At 39.8% G+C, this 25204-nt stretch overlaps 2 protein-coding genes across 6 annotated transcripts in view; both read left to right on the forward strand.

Moving 5' to 3' along the window:
• The first annotated feature begins 3713 nt into the window (after positions 1-3713).
• The window catches only part of LOC128738382 (homeodomain-interacting protein kinase 2), a 199017-nt gene continuing 177526 nt past the window's right edge, over positions 3714-25204 (forward strand). The window contains exons 1-2 of one of the 5 annotated variants that reach the window (XM_053833463.1): positions 3714-4366; positions 4777-5137. The gene's annotated coding sequence lies outside the window, so the exon portion shown is untranslated. Of the gene's footprint in view, positions 4367-4776; positions 5138-6071; positions 6103-13062; positions 13585-25204 lie in introns of those variants that run through there. The other 4 variants (XM_053833462.1, XM_053833465.1, XM_053833464.1 and 1 more) reach the window with 4 other exon arrangements.
• Positions 5691-25204, forward strand: part of LOC128736539 (putative uncharacterized protein DDB_G0271606) — a 63640-nt gene continuing 44126 nt past the window's right edge. Inside the window, exons 1-2 of the mRNA XM_053831022.1 lie at positions 5691-6102; positions 13063-13584. Coding sequence (XP_053686997.1) covers positions 5691-6102; positions 13063-13584 — 934 coding nt within the window. The remainder of the gene's footprint in view (positions 6103-13062; positions 13585-25204) is intronic.

The following is a 25204-nucleotide window of genomic DNA, read 5'->3' on the forward strand; positions in this document are numbered from 1 at the left end:
TCTCAAACCATCATTAAAAGAATGCTGGCTCCAAAACCCCCCCACATGCCAAATTTGGTTCCATTTGCTTGATTACTTCTCGAGTTATAAGGAAATTTGTATTTCATTTGCATGGGAGCCCCCCCTTCCTAAAAACCGAGAGAGGTCCAATTTCATCATAGAAAAAATTCATGCCTCCAAAAACACCCACATGCCAAATATGGTTCCATTTGATTAACTAGTTCTCGAGTTAGGAAATTTGTATTTCATTTGTATAGGAGCCCCCTCTCCTGAAGCGGGGAAAGGTTTCAATTCATCATAGAAAACATTCTTGTCTCCAAAAACACCCATATGTCATATTTTGTTCCACTTGCTTGATTAGTTCACGAGTTACGATGAAATTTGTGTTTCATTGGTATGGGAGCGGCACTAAAAGCCTTTAAAGTTTTTAAGTGCTCCTCAAAAATTGTCTGGGATTGCAATTGCTTCTTAAGCCAAGTGAACTCGGTAAAATTGTACTAGGTTCCTGGTCATTGCGCTATAGAGTGGAATGAACTTGCAGACGAACCAGCCAGATGTGGATCTAACCCTCCATTCACGGTTCCAAATCCATTTCGCTGCATCCCTGACTGTGTGCTGAAAAGTGAGCTGACACAACGGGAGAGCCGAACAGGCATGGCCAATTGGATGGCCGTACAATCCCTCAAACAATCAAAAAAATTATAACGCCGTGTATTAGGGTTACTCAAAAGTTGACATCAAGAAATCTCAGCACGCTTACCGGTCTTGTGACAGGACATTGTGCGAGTAAATACCATCTTCGGAATCTCGGTTTCGTACAAGATAACATTTGTCGCTTGTGTAATGCCGAGCGTGATACCTCGGAACACTTGCTCTGCAATTGTGGAGCACTAATAGGACGTAGAGTGCAGTATCCCAAAAATGGTCTACCAGAGCCAAGGGAGATCTGCTTTGCGTCGCCGATCAAGGTAACAACGTTCAAAAACCAAGTCATCCCTGATTGGTACCTGTCTCGCTCCAGCTACGAGCCTATTACTTACTTAACAAGTGATAGGTAAGCTTGAAGCGTACAGTAAAAGAAATAAACGGGGCATAGCACAATAGTTCAAAATAATGGACGCAGTGGTAAGAGTACTCAACAGAAGAGGGAGTTTCATAACGCAATTCTTGACAGTTATTCAAGATCAGTGTTATCGCTCAGAAGTACGAAAAATCGAGCAGATATAGTATAATGGGGACATGGCAATCGTTCGCATTATTCCAATTTTTCTCGGTGACGGTAATTGCGGCTTTTAAAAGTAGAGAGTGTTGGTTATTTGGTTATTAGGTTAGGTTACATGCTATACATGAAACTAAAACTGGCGGTTGCTGAAGGACTCAACAAACCACCTACTCATGGAAGAGAAATTAATGTATCTAAAGTAATTGCTCAGATTGAGTAATTTTTATAAAAGAGAATTTGAAATCAAAGCATATAATTAGCTAATACAATAAAAACATTAAATGCATACCTGTCTGCAAGATTCTTGTGTTTCGCAACTTTTGATGCAATTTGCAATCTATGTTCAGTAATGATTCTCTGCTCAATCGCTTGCGATAGTGCTTTTCCACTCGCGCCTCCACATATTGCGATCTCTCTAAGGCCTAACTCAAGAGCATGTTTGTCGCTTAAGGATTACTCGATCTGTATAAAACATTTCAATTAAATTATGACTATTAAATTTTCAACCATTACTCACCAGGTCATTGACTAATTCACAAGGGTATATTTTACGCTCAAGGATTGCAATTGGCAATCGTAAAGCCATAGCTTAGCCAGTACATTTCCTAAAAAAGTTATTTATCACAATTTGCTCCTAGTAGTTTGCGTCTCATGTGTAGTAATCCAAATATACCTGACGAATATTAAAGAAAAGATAATACCAATAATTCATACAATCAAAAAATATCGAATACTACCTATAGATGATGGTCTGCATGCAGATAGGATATATAAATTGCCTTTATTACAGTTTCAAATATACGTTTCCAACAGTCTATCCCGCAGCTCCCTCGCCGCAGTCAAGTTAAATGGAAATATTTGGACATCATTTCGCGTTTTATCCAAAAACACTTCACGGACACGTCTAAACCACCGATTGAACTGTTTAGAGCGGAAGTCCAGCACCATCCGCAATTAAAAAAATAAAACAGACAAGCTATAAATAACACCGATTACACCATAACAGTTTAGCAGTTTGTTTTTGTTAGTACACTACACAGTAAAATAATTCAACCTGTTTTCACGTACACAGAAAATAATTTAATACAATTTGTCACTTAAAGATTAGATTTTTTTTATTATTTGTTTTGCACTAACAAACTGTTCATAATATCAAAAAAATTTTAATAAAAACAAAAAAACTCACAACTAAGCACATCACTCGTGACTCAAATTTTTCGTAATGGCGGTGCGGTTTCAAATGACAGAAAGAAAAAGGGCAAAATAAACATAAAATTGTCATCAAGAAACGCGTTTCCATAGTCGGTTGAAAAGCACTAAACTTATACTGTTACGATAACCCATAAAAATGTTAAAACTACCATGATATTCTTACAGTTAGTAAGTTACCAATTTTATGGTCCTGTTGACAATTCAATATTGTTATATCAAGCTGCAAAAATATTGTCATTAGAAGTATGAGAGAAAAGTCAATTTAACCACGGAAATAGTCAGCGATTTGCTTGTTGTCATAGTAGTTTTAACCACGAAACTTCTCAAGTTGACAATAATCATGGTAAGCGCTACAATATTGCAATATAGTTAAGATGACCATGCATACATGTTTCGCATTACCATGGTTTTTTTCTCAGTGTACGAAGCGACGTGTCCGAAATAGAGATGTACTAGAGCGTGTGATGTGTTGCGTGCGTGTTTTGGGGGCACTCTCTTTGCTCAACATGTTTTTTATTGATTAATTTTTATGAATCCCTTTTTTGAGTAGCATTTCCTAATCCCAGAATGCCGCCTTAAATAGTATCGATAAATCTAATATCGATGCTTCACGAGCGATATATCGACGGTATCGATAAAGCGGCGGATTTGATATTGATATTCAATTATCGATACTTTCGGGAATTTTGCCCAATCCTAGAGCAAAAGCTACCTAAAATGATCCATTATATTGGCACCAGCGAAAAATATTTGAAGATAGAACTAACAGAAGGGCGAATGTCGCAAGCGTAAACAAACCGAGTGAGAGTTGATTTTCCTATGCTGACCCAGCAAAAAATAACTCTCACTCGTTTTGTTTACATTTGCGACATTCGCCCTTTTGTTAATTCTATCTAGATTGGTTTTGCCTCTACATATAACATTGGTTCGGTAAATAACAGTTTTCGGAACAGAGTGTGCTTAAACGATTCAATCTAAAATGCCATTTTTAAGAGCGATTGCGCCCTTTTGATGCTAAAATTTGTCTTGCTGTCATATTTAAACGTCAATGTGACAGGCGGCTAATTTACTAAATTTGCCAACGCAGCAGGGTCCGTTTCAGCCCTGATTGTTTTGCCGCCGTGTTTGTAAAACTGACGAAACGGTCATCACATCAACACTATCGCACGGTCAGCTCGTCGTCGTCGTCGTCGTACGTTCGCGATTGGCAATTCATTTTCATTCATTAGTTAACTTTCAACAAGCACGTACGCGTCGTGTTACGTCGTCGCCGTAGTCCGTTCCGTGGTCGGGACAATTTTCATCATTTTCCCAGCAATGGAGAATAGTTTCGTTGCAAACTAGTGGTTCTACTGCGCGTTCATTGACTTCGCTTAGCGTTTTTAGTGTGAAACAGCGGAAAAATTGTAGTGAAAAGCGCTTTTTAGCACTTTGCAAAAAAGAAGAAAAGAAAATTAGTGCTGGCGAATGAGAAAATAATTGCACAGTCCAACGAGTGTGCCAGCCAGGCAGTGCGATGAAGTTGAAGCGAAGGCAAAGGGACTACTGAGTTTTTTTTTCTTGTATGAAGCATTGTGATTATTTGAACCTAGAAAGGTTTTTCATCGTTTCGCAGTAGACCACGAGCCGTGCAAAAAAATGGTGCCGGGGACAAAGTGTTGAAAAAAGAAAAGTGGCCAAATGTAGGTATAGATTACTGGCTTGTGAAAGAAGACAGTGCGTGCTACTGGGTGAACGAGAATGCAAAGATCAAATCGAATTGGAAAAGTAAGCGATTGATTTAGCGAAGAAAAGTGAGGTTTTCTGGGATGTTTCGAAAGATTTTCGTTACCTTACGGTGGTGTTAGGTTGTACAAAGCGAAAATTTTTGCTTTCGAACTAATGAAGACGTTAGAGAAAGTTTGTAAATTCAACCATATGCAAAGTTAAAAAGTTTGTGTTTTCGACAGCAGGCTCTTTCGTTCGGTTCGAAGTTTGTAGAACTGATTAGTTTTCAAAGTAGGTTTTAAATATTGAGGACGTTTCTAAAGTAAAAATGTAATGAAATTTTCCGATCATATTTTATTTTTTTTTTTTTCAATTTAGCTCGCTTTGAAGAAGAGCGAAAGAAACAGTTCATTCATTCAGAACTGTGCCTGCTAGTGTGTTGTACAGAGCGAGATAGTGAGCAACGGTTATGTGTGTGTGCGCAAACGAATAATGTCAAAACAGAAACGTCACCTCCTCATCGCTGTTGCGAAGTTGGCCGCCGCGACGAAGGCGGCTACTGTTTCTCGCCTGTGCATGTGCTGACCAAAATGGTGGCGAAGCAGTTTCATTAATCGTTCTCTTTTCTACAAAAGGTTGTTTAGTGGCCAAGCGTGCATGTGTGAGTGAATCCTAGCGGAGTGTGTGTTTCGCGTAGAATTATCTCCGGCAGAGCCGCCGAGCCGAGCGAGCAAAACGTGTGTGCATGTGTGTGGTTCAGTGCCGTCAGCAGAGATCGTGTATGCGTTCGGTGTGATGGCCGATATTTCCACGGAACGAAATAATAATAAAAATAATATTAATAATAACATCAGCCGAAGCCATCGACGACAGCTAATGAATGAAGAAGTGAAACAAGTAAAATAAAAGAAACAGCCAAGGCAAAAAACATCAGCAAGCAACAGCGAAGCGAAGACAGTCACCGACATTCATTCTAGCAGCGGCGGGATTGTCCATGTAAGAGCACCAAAATAAAATAGTGGGATAGTTGAATATTAATTTTAAGGGATGACTGTAGTTTTCGCAATTTTGAAAAAATTTGCACAAGAATGACGTTATCATCATAGAAATAGTGAAAGAACCAGGGCAACATGTTTCTAAATTCCTTAGAAAAATATAATAATAATTAAAAAACTATTTTGCTAACGTCTTTCTCGTGTATGGTTACTTCATTTATAGGCGTACTTTTTGAAAAAGACAATATTATTTCTATTAATGATGATGAACTGTTTGTACAGTAGTTCAGCTAACTGAACTAGCCATGAAAGCGCAAACCAACGATCGCAGAATAACTGCAATCCGTTGGCTCGATCTGGCCCATCTAACAAGAGACCGTACATTAGTGCACCGTTGAACCTTCCCCAGTGTGAATGATCGTAGAAGTGTCCGGTTTGAGTACTGTGAGCGCCAGCAGCAAAGAAACATCTCAAATTTTAAACTTCACACGCGAGCGTACCCAAAAACAGCACTTCACTACTGCGAGTAGAAACTTTTCCAGGCGGGGCCGCAAATGAAAAAGTCGCATTTTCGCTCGAACTACGACTTTTCCGGTCGTCCAACAGTAGTGTCTCCGTCATCGTTGTACTCGCCGTCACCGTCGGCTGAGTCCTTGAGGTATCAGCAACAGCAGCTACTACTGCCAGAGCAACCTACTACAAGCCTGACCAAAGACGTTCAGTCTCTTTATCAGTACCAGCAGCAGCAGCAGCAACAGCAACAGTCAGAGCAATTTGTACTCTTTCGCGAAGGATACTCATATTCACGGAGGAGGCGAAACGCACGACACGAGGGTGTTGCTGAGTCATTCGATTCGGTGCACAATCCAGCGGCAGAGGACGAACGTAAACCGCCGGTTGGGAGTCAATTGCTCCAACAGCAGCACCAGCAGCAGCAGCAGCAGCCAAGACTGGTAGACTTTGAAGGTAATCAATGTCAGCTTCTTGTTCTGATCTTGAGTTGCCATTTTCTTTACTCGTTTGGTTTGGTTCCAATTATTTTCCTAGAACAGGTGTGGTTCTGGTTGAAATTCAGTTTGTTTCTGTTGTGGTTCTTTTGGTTTCTTTGATGGTTATAAAAGTTATTATGATTTTATACCGGCTTGACTGACGAGCTGTGTACAATTTTAGCAATCGAAAAAGTGCTTGAATGTAATTAACTTCAAAGTAAAAAAATATTAGGAATATTAACTCATACATATTTATCTATGTATATGAAGTTTATCTTTAGATTGATCTGATATTAATTTATAAAATATTTTTCTGTCTATGAAATAATGCTATAAATGAGCTCTATCAAAAAGTTTCTCCTTGTGATCTTTATACATGACCTGACTGTACAATACACAACAAAATCATTCTTTACTCAGGTAACTAATAGTTAATACGACCGCATAATAAACGACGAGTTGCTGCCGAAAGAAGTGGAGTCGTTGCCGTTGCCTGAACCAATTACGAAAACTGTAAAAGTTGGTGAAAATCTTCGGGCTTCGAAATGTGTGCTACTATCGATTGTAGAATCGAATGAATTTAATTGAAGAGTTACTTTTACGAAAGAAAATGTAATTTTTGGAAACGAAGTTGCTACTTCGGAAAAGTTTGTCGACGTATTGTTTTGTAAAGAGGCAAGCCAGCCGCAGGCTGAAAACCCCTTAAAGAATAATAATAACAATAAAATGATTTTGCCTTCAATTCCTTAGGGAATATCTACAAGTTGGATAAACATAAAATCTGCTCAGTATTGGATGGATATCAAGTGAGTTTGACACACAAGTCACAGGATACAGGAATGCTAATCATGAAGAGAATGGTTGAGAGTACCAAATACACTTCAGCAGTGATAAAGATAGAAAAAATAGATGCCATCGCTTAATGGAAATACTCTCCCGTGCCCTACCTAGCAACTTTCATGTCAATGTTGTTCGTGAAGAACCAAAAGGGGTTGGGTGGATCTATAAGCAATGTCGCTTACATGAATCCACGGGAATCTAAGACACTGCTTCCAGCACAGACATCGGGTTTCTAAATACATAACTTCGCTGTGCTATCTTATCTTGCGTGATGATTTGTGTGCTAGAAGGGCGCGTCAAAATCCTCTCTGATATTATATGCTGGTTACCACATCCCTCATCCAGTCTTCAATTCATTCGGTTTCGATGCTACCTTTGCCATAATGATGGTATATGGCAATGTAATAAAATATATGGGTCTTTCCATGCCAAGTGACCGAGAAAAAGTTCAAACGTGTAATCGACCTTCACGGATTTAAACCAAATTTTGCCAGATTGTTCGCCTTCGGTCAGAAAGTAAAAATCCAAAATTTGGTACGGATCGAACATTCCCTCGATTAATGGGAGCGCCTCCATTTTTAAGGAAAATACTCGATTTTTACAAAACCTCGTTTTTTCTTTTGTTTATATCTCCGGAAATGTTAAGTTTAGAAAAACACTATTTTCACATTTTTAAAGAAAATCATCCAAGGAATTCGAAAAAGATATTATTTTTGAGCACCAGGGCTGCCAAACTCAATTTGAAAACTAAATTTACATTTTTCTCTCAATGAAGACAATTTTATCTCAAAAATTTCGACTTCATCGTGTTCCGCAGATTTTTTTACATAAGAATCACTCATCGCCCCGAGGTTTTCTTTGCCGATCCCGAGATACAGCGTTTTAAAGCAAGCAATTCCCCATTTTTAATGTAAAACTAAGAGTAAAATAACTTTTTTTGAAGCCGTAATTCTTTACACAATGTAAAAATACTTTAGAATATCGAAAAAGCATTTATACAGAATATAAAAGGGTTTTTCTTAACAGTGCTGCCAACGTTTCAGTTTCCTGCATGATTAGTTACATTAAGGGTCTCTTAGCAACAATGAACGCAATAAACAAGGAAGGTAAGAGCTCATGTCTATTAGCGAGATGAAAACAGTTTAGAAGGCTATGATCAAACAACTAACGTATATTTTACGCCTTTTTGAAGCAACATTTCCTTATCTAGTATTATAAATCAAACGAAAAACTGAAAAACTGGCAACACTGTTAAGAAAAACTTTGCTATATATTGTATAAATGCTTTCCTGATATGGCAAAGTAGTTCTACATTGCGAAGAGAATCACTGATTAAAAAAAGCTATTTTGCTTATAGTTTTACATAACAAATAAGGTATTGCATGATTTAAATCGCTGTATCTCGGGATCGGCCGATGAGGAAAATTCGTTTAAACGCATGGTAATATTTTATTGTTTTAACCTAACAAAATATTATAAACAAACCATAATAATATCAAATCGTGGTTGCCTAAATTTCTAATATGCAGCAATACCGATTTCAATTTTAAGTCCTTCGAGAGTTGAGAAAAGGACAAAAATGGGTTTTAATAAAGGAAATTCGTTTAAACGCATTTTAACTTTTATTGGTTCCAACAAGGATGTGAGCAATATTTTAACAGTTAACAATACTTAACATTTCGTTTGCTTTACGCTATTTCGAATTATTTCAAAAATCCTGTCCGCAATCTAATCGACGAGCTTTTGCAGTATTGCGACATGAATGGATCTCCAAGATTCTTTAACTGCAGTTTCGAGCTCCCGTACTGTTCCAAACTGTCATCCATCTTGGTTAACAAGCTGCACTAGGATACTCCCAAGGGTTTCAATTGGGTTTAACTCTGGGATACGTGTAGGCCATTTCCAAACATTGATTTCTCGCTTGCAATGTTCTCTTACTAACGTGGAAGGCTGCGTTATCTTAATGAATGAATTAATGAAATGAAATCTTCTGCCATAATATTCTCGGTAAAGAGAGCCAAGACCTCTTGCAACAATTCTACGTACTTTTCGGACTCCATCGTGGTTGAAATCGTCACACTAGGTGTTATTCAGTTACGCGAAATGCAGCCCAAACCACAAGCATTCCGCCATCAAAGTTTCTGTTCAGTTTGATTTCTGGTTCCTTCCTCAAATCACTCCAGTAATAAGCCCAGTAGTCGGGGCAAGCGAGATTGAATTTCTTCTCGACCGAAAAATTTACACTGCTCCATTTTTTTTTCCACAACATGTACTTTTGGGCGAATTCCATCCTAGCTTGGATATGAGATGGAGTAAGATTAGGTTTTTTGGACTTTTATGTGTACTTTAAGTGTCCACATCCTCGCAATATTTGTGCAATTCGCTTCTTTGTAATCGAGAGCCTAAGTTCCTCCTCTATTTCGGCAGCAGAATACCATCCTGTTTCGCCCACCTGCACTAGTCGATGACGGATAGTTTTTTATTTGGGCGTTCCCCTTGGTATACTTGTTTATACCAATATTTTTCACCTTTCTTGACTAGATTTCGTATTATTAGTTCGAATCGGTTTATTCTGCTAGCTATTTCACGGTTGTTTGATTCAACATCCTTCAATTTACGGGCCACTTTTGCACTGAGTCACTTAAATACTTTCCTTTCACTATTTTGCCTTCTGAATAACAACATAAAAGTATCAGTCTATGTTTTGCTTACCTATGCAATCATAGTATACTAAAATGACAGCTAGCTAAGGATTTGTCCGCTCAGGAACGACCAAAAGCGGTTTTTGTTGCATACTAACAACGCTTAAACGAATTTCCCAAACCAATATAAAATATGTTGGTTTATCGGAGTCATGAGTAGCATTCAAACCAAATCAATATATACACAAAATGTACTCTCAATTACCAATCGCATAAAGTTGTATTGACATATTCTTTTTTGGATGTTGAATCATATCAGCCAAACTTGACCATGCCTTTAAACGAATTTTCCTCACTGTACCTCGGGGCGTTCTTATGTAAAAAACTACAAGGTATACAGCACTAATGGTTGTACGAAGTGTGACGTAGGACTATATCAGATCATCAGATCAAAGAGTAATGTAAACTGCATTTCTGGCATATGTATGTTTATAAGAATCTGTGAGTGCCATTATTTAAGTGAATATTTAGAAGAGAAGAGCGAAATATTCAGATTCAATTCTTCATTGAATGCAATGGTGGCTATGAAAATACGTGGACGAGGTTTCATAGAGACATAGAGATTTCTTTTAAAAATAGAGACTTAGAGATTTCTTTTAAAAATCACTTGTGTGCATCATAAAGTTTGAGATGGTAATGAATGACCAGTCCACAGATTATTGAATTGAATATGATTATGCATAGCTTGATTTGTTTCAATAATCTTACTTTAACTCGCATGTGGCCTTTAAAAGGGCCATTGGTTACAAATAACATTAAAGCCAAAGCACGTTCATCGCAAATATGACGTGCCATTCGAAAGTCCTTTTCTTTTGACATGAATGGCAGCTGGCACGTAAGTTAGTGGCGTCGATTCACTGTCTTTTGCTCCGAGAAGATTTTACTAGTTTACTTTCATAGCTTACCGCTTGTTACATAGCAGAAAATCTGGCTCATTTACGCAAAAATTTCTGTTTTATTTGTATGAGAGTCCTTATCCTCAAACCATCATAAAATAAATTCATGCCTCCAAAAACCCCCACCCCCATTAGTTTTCGAATTATGAGGAAATTTGTATTTCATTTGTATAGAATCCCCCCCCCCTCCTAAAGTGGGGAGGGGTCCTAATTCAGCATAGAAAACATTCTTGCCTCCAAAAACCTTCACATGCCAAATTTGGTTCCATTTGTTTGATTAGTACTCGAGTTATGAGGAAACTTGTGTATCATTTGTATGGAAGCCCCCCCCTCTTAAAGGGGAGAGGAGTCATAATTCCCTTTTTAAAGAGGGGAGGGGTCTCAATTTACCATAGAAAAAATTCTTGTCACCAAAAACACCCACATGCCAAATTTTGTTCCATTTGCTTGATTAGCTCTCGAATTATGCAGAAATTTGTTTCATTTGTATGGGAGCCCCCCCTCTTAGTGGAGGGAGGGGTCTCTAACCATCATAAGGACCTTCCTTGGCCCCAAAAACCTCTACATGCAAATTTTCACGCCGATTGGTTCAGTAGTTTTCGATTTTATAAGGAACATCCCGACAGACTGACAGACAGAAATCCGTTTTTATATGTAAGATTTGTATGGGAGCCCCCCCTCCTAAAGATGGCAGGGGTATTAATTTACAATAGAAAAAATACTTGCCTTCTGAAACTCCCACATTCCAAATTTGGTTTTAGTTTTAGAGTTTTGAGGAAATGTGTATTTCATTCGTATAGAAGCCCCCCCTCTTAGAAGAGGAAGACGTAGACCGTAGAAAGAAATCCTGCCTTCTGAGACCCCCACATGCCAAATTTGGTTCCATTCGCATTAGTCCTAGAGTTTTGAGGAAATTTGTGTTTCATTTGTATGGGAGCCCCCCCTCTTACGCCCTCCTTAAAATTGTTCGCTTACCACCCTATAGAATTGCTGGTTATTTTATCAATCCAACAACATATAAATTGTTAAGTTTCGTTCAGTAGTTTAGTAGTTACTAACATTTGAAATCTTTCATTCAAACGTTACACTTCTATTTTCATTTTCACCAAGTGCTACCCAATCCCAGTATAGTAAACAAAGACGTAGTCCTACGTCAAAAATCTGCGAAACACAATGAAGTTGAAATTCTTGAGATAAAATTGTGTACATTGAGAGAAAAATGTAAATTTAGTTTTCAAATTGAGTTCAAAATATTTGGCATCACTGGTGCTCAAAAATAATATCTTTTTCGAATTCCTTGAATGATTTTCTTTAAAAATGTGAAAATAATATCTTTCTAAACACAATACTTCCGGAGATATTAGCAAAAGAAAATAAGAGGTTTTGAAAAAAGGGTATTTTCCCTAAAAATGGAGGTGTTCCCATTAATAGAGAGAATGTCCGATCGGCACCAAATTTTCGATTTTTGTTTTCTGACCGAAAACGAACAATCTGGCGAAATTTGGTTCAAATTCGTGAAGGTCGATTACACGGGGCTCGGACACTTCGCGTGAAATGACCCATATGGAATTTTGCAATATTTAAGAGCTCCGCAGATTGTTAACGTACATCGAGAAAAGTAGAGAACCTAATGTGGCTCCCTGTGGAACGCCAGAAAAAAATTATTAAGGCATATATCGTTGCTGAAGAAATAAATTAAGATCTGCATTTCAGATATGACTGTAAGAATCCCACAGCGGATTCAGAAAACGGCTACAGTTTTTTTTAAATGCTATAGAAAGTACAAACAAAGTTTATACTTTCTAGCGAAGTCCGCAAAATCAGAGTTTACTTAGAAAATGATCAGAAAAATCTCATGAATAGGGGTCCATTGAATAATAATAGAGAAATGAAACACTTATCCGGAGCAAACTTTACAAGCAACCAACTGTTCTCCAACCGTTTTAGTTTATATTCGAAATCACACTTTTCTTTTTATTAAGGAAGTACTCTAACGGTCGGCCAACATTGTATAGCAGTCATAAATTTTGCTAACATGCGTCCATGGCCCATCTTCATTTGTCGTCTGTCTGTGCCATCACCTCGTAGGCAAGGCAGCTGCAGATAGGTGCCTCAAGCTAATGTGTGCCTACCTGTGCTGTGCCAAATGACGACAAGATGAAAATGAGTTTATTCATTGTGGCCTGCGTCGACATTTGTGTATTGTCGTTTCGGGCTGGACCGGGTGGACCGCTTCGGCCGTGACACCAAATTGAATTTCCTGGATTTGGATTGGTGCTGGCCCGACGGCCACTAACGGTAACGGTTTGCTCGATAACTGCCGGAAATGATTGACCCTTTCGTTATTTGTGTATGCGTTAATGAAACCAGTTTTCGCTTAGTTCGAATAATTTACGATATGTTTTTCGACAGTTGTCGTATTGTGCTGTTCCAGCGCGAAATGGTTCGCTCTTAATTAATGGTGCTGTCTTTTATTTTTCCTCTCGCATCGAAAAACAGAGCTTCAGTACGCCACCGAAGACCACGGCGGCGGCGCCATTTTGCGACACCAACAGCCGCCATCAACATCCACTCGTCGTGGCAATGACGGTCCGGTCCTTTCCGGCGTAGAGGAAGCTCGTTTCGAAAACAGTTCATCCCGGCCACCGGCAATCGTCGCCTTTCGTCGTCCGAATTTTGCGGGCGACTCCGGTGTAGATCAGGTGCCTCCTCAGCCAGCAGTCGTCCGTTCGAGTGCGGTTGTAATCGACGGTGGCCACCATCAACACCCGCAGCAGTCGGTCATCTACGAAAGTTCATCGTCACGCAACGATGGTGGATTGAATTCTCATCGTCAGAATCAGTACCATCAGCAGCAGCAGCATTCGAATAATCATCAGCGCCATCGCCAGTCCAACGCAGTGGACTCTTTGGCCGGTTCTGACTACCGAAGCGGGATTGAGACCGGTCACATAAAGCATCCATCGGTGCCCAAGGCAGTTACAACAGTCGGCGTAGCAACCAAACGCAAGAGAGATACAGGTAATTAGCATCTGAGATGAGACGCGGTTACAGAATTTTGCGTTCAGCGAAGCATTACGATGCACCGCTGCTGCCTGCCTGCTGCTGACAGGGTGGCCAGCAGTGGAAACCAAAGGGGCCAAGGGAAAGCTGAAGAGATAATTTTAATGCAAATCCCCAGTACTTTATTAGGTAGTGTTTCGTGTCGCGGAGTTTTATTATTAACATTTGAACAGTACGGTGGTAGTCGCATAATGTAGTAGGAAAGCCGTCTGCCGCGCACCACGCTCGTTGGGCCTCGTTGAGATCCGCCAGCGGCGGCCTCATTTTACAGCCGCGCCGTGTACTTTTATAAAACGTAAATACCGACGACTGTCAAATAGCAGTCAGGCAGAGGTGGGCACGGGGGGCAGTATAACGGTGGCGCCGTAAGCCGGCGCTGTCAAGTGGAATCTTTATTCGGTATCTACTTGCTACTGATTTTCATTTACTTTATTCGGTATAATTGCTGGCCGTCTTTTCGAACGGGCCGGGCGCACTGCGGCGGGGACCGGTGCGTATTGGGTAGGGCCGGAGGCGTTCTGCATGTTGAAACTTCCAACGAAAATGTTCGGGTGGAAAGTTAGATTTCCAGTTTTAGCTTGATCTACAGTTTTAGTTCGGTGTTTGTGTGTGCTGTGTGTGAAGTTCTATTTAACATGTATTTCGAGTTGACGGGGAAATTTCAAACATACATGATAGTTAGTGCAAGGTCTGTTTGAAAAACAAAAAAAAACATGAAGAACGAGATAATTTTCTCTAGCTAATTGGGTGTGCGATTCATAGCACAGGGGCAGAAACACGGCTTATAAATTTAAATGTTTGTTGAGTGGTCGAGTTTCCATTATATATGATTCGTTAAATTTTCACTTTATAATGCAATTTGCAATAAACTACTAACGACCCGTACTAAATCATCTTATTAAATGGTTCTGTTTTGTATAATATAAGTAAAATCCCATAAACAAAGAGTTTGTGGCTCTGTAAATAACATGATTAGAATTAAATTAGTCTTTAATTGAGACGCATTCAGTCAGCGAATGCATCGCCTCTGAAACCCATGATATTTGACGCAATTCTTTAGCTATCTGATTCTTTAGAAGCAGAAATGAGATTGTTATCCTGCACATTATTTAGATTATTCTCTCGATTCTTTTTATGTCATATTCAACTTAGCCATTTTCTATTCATAAATTGCTATCGCCATCTGATTGTCATGTCGATTAGAATGTCAGTGAACTTAGTAAACATTCCATGTAAAAATGCCCTTTAGGTGTCGGGCTAACACAAGTAGCAGAGTGACGCTTGAGTCGGGGTCCGACGTTATGCGAGGAGATCGAAATAAAATTCTTGGCAATCCTAGAGATGCAGCCTTGTTGTCGGTTCGCGTTAGAAATAAACGGCGTAACATGCACTGCGCAAAGAATATAAGTTTTAGATGCAATAAAATATAAGATCCGTTACATTATCTACTCTGTAGGGAGGCAGCTGTATCGTCAATACGGTATTGATTTATTTGACACCAATTCACCAAATAAGAATGTAACTTCGATGACCAAGAAAACCGGCCGAGACCTTTCTTCAACCTATCATGCTCCATAATGCAGTGTTGCGAAGCTGACACTCGTGAGGCCTAATTTTCTAAAACATGCGTTCTCGTTCTGACGAACACACCGGCATAAGCATTTCTTTCGGACTCTTGCTCTTGTTTATTCATGAACTGAGACGAGTTTTTGCCGGTGTTTCTTTAGCTTAAAACCTCCGCCGATGCTCTCGCTCGTCATTGCAACCCGAGTAGCTGATACCGATTGCTCGCGAGAGCTCGCACTCTTGTCTGCGTGTGTAATCGAGGGCGTAAGATATAGAAGAAGAATAGAAAAAGTAATGCCAAATCTGTAACTCAGTGTGCCGTTAGCTCTCACAGGCTGTTAGCCTCGCGAGCGGGCTGTGCATAAAGATGCTGCTAGTTAAAGACAGTCTGATGATAATTTCTCCAGTTGACTCGATTATGGGCTGGTCAATTCCCACAGCGTAGATGTATTTTTTTATTCACTAGGCATCGCAAACGCGTAGTTTTCGTCGTCGTCAGTAGCGGTCAGTAGCCTAGTAGCCACCCCGGCTCATGCTGTTTCAAACAGTTGTCTTCAATCAACTCTATCTTGGGCCACTCGTCGGCAAATTCCCCGCCGTCTCAGAAGTTGTAACTCACTTTCAACCTGGTCGAGCTATTTTGTACGTTGAGCCCCCTGTTTCTGGTGCCGGAGCAGTTGTTGAAGAGTTGTTTTCGTCGCACTGTCGTCCAGCATCCTTACAACTTGTCCGGCCCATCGTAGTCTACTGACTTTCGCCAGATGGCGATATGGGAGTCTTTCCAAACAGTGCCTGCAGCTCGTGATTCATACGTTTCCGCCACTCTCCGCTTTCAGTTTGTACTCCGTCAAAAATCAGCCGCAGTACCTTCCGCTCGAACACGGCAAGCGCGTGTATGTCCTCCGTGAACTGCTCACGGCTTCAAGTTCATGAACTACTCTTCTCCGTACGACGGCGTATGCTAATGCGCCTTGCTAGTAGCCCTGATTTTCCACTTAAATGCGCCGCAGGACCTCCTCACTAGTGTTGTTTTCTGCGGTTACCAGCGATCCTAAATACACGAACTCCTCTGCCACTTCTAGTTTGTCGCCACCAACAATTATCGTCCGTGGGAGGCACGTGTTTGTTTCCTTTGAGCCTCTTTCTTTCATGTATTTGGTCTTCGACGCATTTATATTTAGCCCAATCCTCCTAGACTTCGCTTTCGTCGGGTCACCCCTTAAGAGCGATGTTGAATAGCATTTTTGCATCTTGCAAGATAAGCCGTCACTTTGTCTACCCTTGCCGTGTCTCAAAGGGACTCGGAAAGTATGCGCACGAAACACATCACTCGATCCAATGTAGCTCTGATCAGTTGCGTCAGTTTAGCCAGAAAACCATGTGCGTGTATTATCTGCCATAACCGAACTCGATCGACTGTATCGCATGCTGCTTTGAAATCAATAAAGACGTGTTGCGAGGGCAAGTAGTACTTCCGGTATTTCTGCAAGATCTGTCGGATGGTAAACATTTGGTGCGTAGTTACGCGGGCCCCCATGAAGCCCGCATGATAATTCCTATAAAACCCTGTGCTATCGGTGACAGCCGGTGTAACAGGGTTATTATGAAATTTTTTTTAAAGTGTGGACCCCCTCTAGGGAAATTTTCTGGCTACGCCAATGTGTATGTGTAATGTGTATGTGTATACAGTAAAAACAATAAAATTTATCGTCCGAAAAGATAACCAAACTATCAAACTTATTGTTGTCCACAATAACTTTCATGGTTTTCAGAGATTCTACCATAAAAATGACGGGTTGTTAAGTAACATTAAAAAATCTAGTTTTGTGCGAACAAAAATTTTCATTTACAGTAGAAGTTATCGTCCTTTTATGGTAATAATAATTAAAATATTATTAAAAAAAGCAGTAAATTTATGATGAAATATGGCCAATTCTATAGCGCAAAATAAGAAACAAAAATATTAATAAAATTTGAATTTGAGGCACTTTTACAATAATTTTGCCATAAGTTTCAATATTCATAATAAAAACTGTTGTAGATGCATTGTTTCTACTTTAAAATTAAATGTAATTTTTTTTTCGGGTTGTACCGCATCTGGAAAACAAATGCGTGCTTATTTATAAGTAACTAGTTGAGCCCGAATCTTACGATCCGGAAAATATAAATGTCTGTTCGAATTATTGCGGATACATTCCATTGGCCAGTGTTTGCTAAGATGTTTAAGCTTTGTATTAATTCTTTGAGTTCTTATATAATATTGCATAATATGGCTCTAAGATGTTGTTCATTAAACAGTCTTAGCCGGAAACTGAAACAAATAATTTTTAGTCTCGCATTGGATTTTATTTATATATCAAATGAAATACAAATATACATATTTAACTGAATAAAAACATTATCTCCACTATGCTGATTGTATAGGTGGGCAAAATGGCTCTTTTGCGTGAGTTGCTTCGAACCGTCCATTTTCTACCGCGAACTGATTCGTATCCAAGTGACAAAGTTCTGACTTCGAGAAAAACACATTTAAAGTTTGCTGCTCTGCATGGTTTATAGCTATCAATCGTTTGAAATCATCTTATAACTCTGGCTGTTTACAACATTTATTCTGATTAGAGTAAAATGTTGCTTAGAAAATTCTTGATCGCTTGCTGTCATTAACTCATTTTTTAAAATTTTGCGACTTGGTCCAATCTGATTTAACACCGACCATGATATCGCGAAAAGCAATCGAGTTGAGCAGGCGAGTCGAGTAATCGCGTCAAGCAGTAGAATCGAGCAGTTCAGCCGAGTAGTCCAGCCGAACAGTCGAATCGAGTGTTCTAGTCGAGCAGTAGAATCGAGTAATCGAGTACAGCAGTTGAGTCGAGCAGCCGATTCGAATAGTTCAATCGAGTAGTTCAGTCAAGCAGTTGAGTCGAGTAGTCCAGTCTGTTTGGTAGTTGAATCGAGCATTCGAAGCAGTTGAGTACAGCAGTTGAATAGTTCAATCGAGTAGTTGAGTCGAGTAGCCCAGTCGAGCAGTTGAACCGAGTAGTCCAGTCGAGCAGTTGAGTCGAGTAGCCCAGTCGGGCAGTTGAATCGAGTAGTACACTCGAGCAGTCGAATCATATAGTTCAGTCAACCAGTCTAGTCGTGCAGCCGGGTCAAGTGGTTCAGTCAAGCAGTTAAGTTTCGCAGTGAAATCAAGCAGTCGAATCGAGTCGAGCAGTAGAATCGAGCAGTTTAGTCGAACAGTTAAGTCGAGCAGTCCTGTCGAGCAGATGAATCAAGCTGTCCAGTTGTCAGTTGAATCGAGCTGTCAGGTCGAGCAGTTAAATCGAGTAGTCTAGTCGAGCAATCGAGTCGAGCAGTTGAGTCGAGCAGTAGATTCGAATAGTCCAATCGAATAGTTGAGTCAAGCAGTTAAGTTGAGTAGTTTAGTCGAGCAGTTGAATCGAGCAGTTGAATCGAGCAGTTGAGTCGAGCAGTCGAATCGAACAGTTAAACCAAGCAGTTGAGTTGAGCAGTCATGTCGAGTATTTAAGTCGAGCAGTGAAATCAAGCTATCCAATCAAGCAGTTCAGTCGAGCAGTTGAGTAGAGCTGTCAAGTCGAGCAGTCGAATCGAACAGTTCAGTCAAGCAGTTCAGTTGATCAGTCCAGTCGAGCAATCAAATCGAGCAGTTTAATCGACTAGTCCAGTGTAGCAGTCTAGTAAACCAGTTGAGCAATCGAGCAGTCGGCCAGTGAGGTGTCTGAGAATAGAACTCATTGTTTCGAAAACATGATGTCCTGTCAGGGGCCTGTTTTTAATTACCGATTAGCCTCTTATGACCTCCTATCAGAGACCTGGTTTTGGGTACAGACAAGCCTCTTATATAAATAGATTGGCTGACTCGTTTATTTTTTTACAGTGCCTGAAATTTATGGTTATTTCAATAGTGGGTCGATGAATTCTTACTATTTTCTCTATTCTGATCGATTAGTGCAGATATCTCTAATATTAATCGAAAAATAGCTGTGTTATAAGCGTGCAAAATGTAACCATTTTTCGTTACATGCTCATTTTTCGTACTTCTAAAGTGCACCCCAATATACACTCGAGTCTTTTTTTACACGGTTTGTTTTTTTCGATTACTCAAGAACGGTGCAATTTAGGGACCATTTACAAATGGTCGGTGTTAAATCTGACCGGAGCAAGTCGCAAAATTTAAAAAAATGAGGTAATGACAGCAAACGATCAAGAATTTTCTAAGCTAAATTTTACGCTAATCACACTACATAAACGTTACAAATAGCCAGAGTTATGAGAAGATTTCGAACGATTGATAGATATAAACCATACAGAGCAGCAAACTTTGAACTCGTTTTTCTCGAAATTAGAGTTTTGTCACTTGGTCCGGCCTTACATAACACCGACCATATATAGAAAACAAAAAAGTAGTTTTACGTTGAAAGCTCAGAGAATAGGATAAAACCATTGTACAGTAGTTTAATTAATAGTGTCACGGTAGGCATGATTGCAAAAACCCATCCAAACTCGTAATTAATAATGCAACGTTCGTCAGCATGAAGAAAGCGTGATATCTAATTTTGCGTTAAAATCGCCTGCCTGAGCCCAGGCTGCTTGATACGTATGAGTAAAAGCCAGGAAACGTCAGACTGGCCAAAAACATTATTTCGAGTTATAATTTCCTTGGTAGACGTAGGCATTATTGCGGGACACTATTCCCATAACACAAATCAGTTCATATTTCTCCAAATCCCAATCCAAAGCCAAAAATAAAAGCACCATTTTAATTTTCCCATTTTTTTCAGTTTTATATGAATTTATGGTACTACCACCTGCCTTAGCAGAACATCCGTTCATAACAATGAGCCTATCATGTCAAAAAGAGTTGAACATATTCAACGATTGGTCATGCTTCCCAACTCTTGTATGAAGGGCCAAAAGGGAATTGGTCGATAAGCAACATCACATTCTAGTTTATTTATGAAATGTGGTATATATGGGTAAAAATAGAACAATCCCACCAGCAGTCCTTCGAATGGAATAGAGTTGCGTCCTTTTAGTTTCCATAAGTGATTCTAATAATTAATTTAATTTTTCTTCTGGTATCCAATATCCATGTGCAGTATTAACACTCGTATTGGACAAAGTTTTCACTATTAACCAGATCGTGTGGCTCCACCGTCTGCCCAAAACCTCGATTATGAGATCAGGCAGCCGGGAACCACACAGTATCGCACCTCCTAGCTTGGCTACTCAATAGAGCATTACCGGGTATGGCCACGTGGAGGCGCTAGGTAGGGGCTTGGGATAGCTAGAGCTATATTGGACGCTCCTCATTTGCCTTCCCCATTTCATACCCTTTTCCCGTTTTTTTCAGTTTTATGGCAAAAATTAGGTGAAACGGAAACCAATTTACACAGTAACGCTGAAATGCGTTGAAATGAGGATGTTCTTGCTCTCCTAGATGTTCAAAATGAAGTGTTAGTTGTTGACAGCTGAAAGAGATATAATTAACAAACGGTATGTAGAACTAATCTTCAGCGTTGATGGAGTATCTATGAGACCTCTGAATTGAAGGAGTGTGATTTCGTACGTACGTAGATTTTATAGTTGGAAGTGGCCCTATTAAGTAAAAAAAACAAAAACTGCAAAAAAATGGAAACTGATCACAGCTCCATATTGATGAAAAGATTCGGACAACAAAATGATTAAGATCAATAAATTAAATGCTTAACACCATTACGAAGCAGTGATGCCAGATCTACGGATTTATCCGTAGTTTTACGGATTTAGAAATTTTCTACGGACCTACGGATTTTCATAAATTTTGCGGAAAAGATTGAAAGTTTCATTTAGTGTCAAAAAATTCGTGTACGCTACATATAATGAATAAATTTGGATTTGTTTTGTCGACTGTAGAGTTTAATATTCTCGTTTTAATTGGCTGTCAGTCTATTGATAGTCGAACAGATTTTGTAATCTTTCCAACGTTTCAACTGTTTATTTCAGTCTTCTTCAGGGATTGCTACAATGTATTACATATTAGGTCTGTCGTAAAATGTTTTTAAGTTATACGTACAATACTGTCTGCTCTTTGTCAAGTATCTGTGTCTCGTAGAAATTACTTGTCGTTAAAATTGTTTTTGTCGCACATCTGTTATTTTGTCTAATTAACTGGATCATTGCACCTGTTTTTCCTGTATGTACACTGACGGTCTTACGTCCACTAACTGTATTGTATGTTTTATGTTTAACTGATCTAGTCTAACTGATATGGGTGTGGGTGTTGGTATGTTTTAGGCTGGCTAACAATCCTGCATATGTATGGTTAAGGCCATCTACATCATTTCGTTTGTTGATAGAATTGCTAGTGTTTGAAATGTGGCACATTTCTAGTATCGGTAGTGTGGATTTTTTGAAGCTGCGATCGATAATTTTGGTGTTGGTCAGATCGAATCGATGATTCTGATCTATGCAGTGGGCTATTAGAGCTGTTTTTTCTCTGAGAGAAATAATCTGGTGGTCGTTTACTGAGAGGCCGTCGTGCAACAGTTTTTCCAGCTGATTGACAGTGGTTTGATGTCCAGAGAGTCTCGTTTTTAAGTGGTTAGTGGTCATACCAATATACACTGAATCACAACTTTGACACTTAGTACTGTATATTACGTTGTGTTGTTGTAGCGGTGGGACGATATCTTTTACTGGAGGGAGAAAGGCTCTTACATTGTTGGTAGTGGTGTATGCTAGCTTTACGTTGTCAAATTCTCTTTTGAGAATCTTGGCAATCCGAGGCGACAGGTCGGCTATGTGTGGGATGGATCTGTAGATCGGTTCAGCTGGTAGATCTGTGAATGGGTTCCTCTCTGACGGTTGTATAGGCTTCGGTGTCGTGTGCGAAGTGGGGTTGCTCGATGCTGGGGTGTTTGTTTGGTGATCGGTTGGTTGGCTGGTTGCTGGTGGCTGTCCTGCGGTGAGTGTATTCTTTTGATTTGTATATCGAGTCCAACATCTGTTAATCAGTTTGGCTGGATAGTCGTTGCGTTGGAGGTGTGTTCGTATGATGGAGTATTTCTCGGCTTTGGTATGTGCTGTGGACAATCTATCGACGCGTGTAATGAAATTGATAGCGGTGTTCATTTTTTGGTTGAGGGGGTGAAACGAGTGATAATTCATAAGTCTTCCTGAGGCAATGGGTTTTGCGTACCATTGGGTGCGTATAGTTTGGTTATTTTGGCGAATTAGCAGCATGTCTAGGTATGGTAATCTATGGTCGTTTTCTTCTTCACTGGTGAACTGCAGCATTGGATGGTAGTTGTTAAATGCTTTTAGTACTTCTGTTACTTTGTCGTGTTGAACTGCTAGAAATAAATCATCCACGTATTTTTTTATTATTGCTATTGGTGGGTCAATCGTCCTGATTATGTTCTCGATTAGCGTATCCATGACTATTTCTGCAAGAATAGGGGATAGCGGATTTCCCATTGCAGTTCCCCTAACTTGTTGGTAGTGTTTATTGTCGAACTGAAAATAGCTGCACTCCATGCAAAAAGTGACCATCTCTAGGAAAAGATCCAAGCAGATGGTAGTGTTTGTTCTAATCTGTTGCCAGTTATCTATGATTCCCTTCGTGACCAGCTCGTACGGGATGTTAGTAAACAGAGAAACCACATCGAGAGAGATCATTATGTATTGTTGTGGTAGTGTAACTGAGTTGATGAACTGGCAGAAAGCGAAGGAGTCTTTGACGTTGTGTGGACTGTTTACGGACTCTTGTAGTATTCGGCTTATGAATTTTGAGAGGTTGTAAGATGGAGCGGTAATATTTGGTATGACTGGGCGAAGTGGCAGGTTTGGTTTATGTGCTTTGGGCTGGCCGTAGATGCGAGGGCATGTAGCTGTGTTCGTTTTCAAGCTATAATACGTTCGGTGGTCGATCAGCTGTAGGTCTAGTAGGCGTTGTGCGAATCTGTTGTTCATGGTTTGGTATTTGCTTGTTGGATCTCTGGATATTTGTTTATAAGTATTTGTATCTGATAGCAGTTCGGTCATCTTGCTCCGGTAATCATCGACGTCCATTATCACAGTACGGTTTCCCTTGTCTGCTGGTATAACACGGATGCTTGGATTTTCCTTCAAAAAACTTTTGGTTTCTTTGACTGCGGCAATGCAAAATGACGTTAGGCGGTTATTTTGGTTTTGTGTTTTCATTTTGTGGATATGATTCTGGACGGTATTAACTATGTGGCATCTGGTTTGATTCTGTGTTGTTTTATCGGGATTCAGTCGCAGTATGGATTCTATGTCCGCTATCAAATGATATATTGGAAGCTTGTGTATGGTGCTATATGGAAGAGCGAATTTTGGCCCTAGGCTCAATAAAATGCTGGTGTTCGTCGGTAGCTGTAGATTAGTGGCGTTGTATAGTGCGTTTTCATTATATCCAGGTGTAGATTCTGCTTGGTTTTTCATTTTGCTATGGATATTTCGTAATTTCTTTTCGGTGTTTTCAGTTTTTCGTTGTAAATGGGTTTGGTACGCTCTCTCCTGTGTGAATAAGAAGGTGTTCAGTGTTTCGCCGTGTACGGATTCGTTGATTAGTTGTTTATGTTCCTGAATTTGTCGGTTTATCTGTTTGATTTTGTAGAATGTGTGTTGAATTTCTACAGACAGTATAGATCTTTTAAACCTTTCAATGTGATTTGAGATCTTGTTTAGGTATGGGCTGTTTTCCTCTAGCAGCGAGTGTATGCATCTGAATGCATTGGTTATATGCGCAGGGCTTATACCGTCCTTTCTGCATTTTATCAGGAAGTTTTTTCGACTCACCATGTTTGCTAATTTAACATTTAGAGATGCATATTGCTTTAGCCTGTGTGTGGTTGCGTGACCGTAGTGTGTGTCAATGTAGCAGTAGAAGCTTGGATGTGCTGTATTCGCCATTGCTATCATGGATTTGTTTTGTCGACTGTAGAGTTTAATATTCTCGTTTTAATTGGCTGTCAGTCTATTGATAGTCGAACAGATTTTGTAATCTTTCCAACGTTTCAACTGTTTATTTCAGTCTTCTTCAGGGATTGCTACAATGTATTACATATTAGGTCTGTCGTAAAATGTTTTTAAGTTATACGTACAATACTGTCTGCTCTTTGTCAAGTATCTGTGTCTCGTAGAAATTACTTGTCGTTAAAATTGTTTTTGTCGCACATCTGTTATTTTGTCTAATTAACTGGATCATTGCACCTGTTTTTCCTGTATGTACACTGACGGTCTTACGTCCACTAACTGTATTGTATGTTTTATGTTTAACTGATCTAGTCTAACTGATATGGGTGTGGGTGTTGGTATGTTTTAGGCTGGCTAACAATCCTGCATATGTATGGTTAAGGCCATCTACATCATTTCGTTTGTTGATAGAATTGCTAGTGTTTGAAATGTGGCACATTTCTAGTATCGGTAGTGTGGATTTTTTGAAGCTGCGATCGATAATTTTGGTGTTGGTCAGATCGAATCGATGATTCTGATCTATGCAGTGGGCTATTAGAGCTGTTTTTTCTCTGAGAGAAATAATCTGGTGGTCGTTTACTGAGAGGCCGTCGTGCAACAGTTTTTCCAGCTGATTGACAGTGGTTTGATGTCCAGAGAGTCTCGTTTTTAAGTGGTTAGTGGTCATACCAATATACACTGAATCACAACTTTGACACTTAGTACTGTATATTACGTTGTGTTGTTGTAGCGGTGGGACGATATCTTTTACTGGAGGGAGAAAGGCTCTTACATTGTTGGTAGTGGTGTATGCTAGCTTTACGTTGTCAAATTCTCTTTTGAGAATCTTGGCAATCCGAGGCGACAGGTCGGCTATGTGTGGGATGGATCTGTAGATCGGTTCAGCTGGTAGATCTGTGAATGGGTTCCTCTCTGACGGTTGTATAGGCTTCGGTGTCGTGTGCGAAGTGGGGTTGCTCGATGCTGGGGTGTTTGTTTGGTGATCGGTTGGTTGGCTGGTTGCTGGTGGCTG

The sequence above is a fragment of the Sabethes cyaneus genome, chromosome 2, assembly GCF_943734655.1.
Source record: "Sabethes cyaneus chromosome 2, idSabCyanKW18_F2, whole genome shotgun sequence".
Taxonomy (NCBI): domain Eukaryota; kingdom Metazoa; phylum Arthropoda; class Insecta; order Diptera; family Culicidae; genus Sabethes; species Sabethes cyaneus.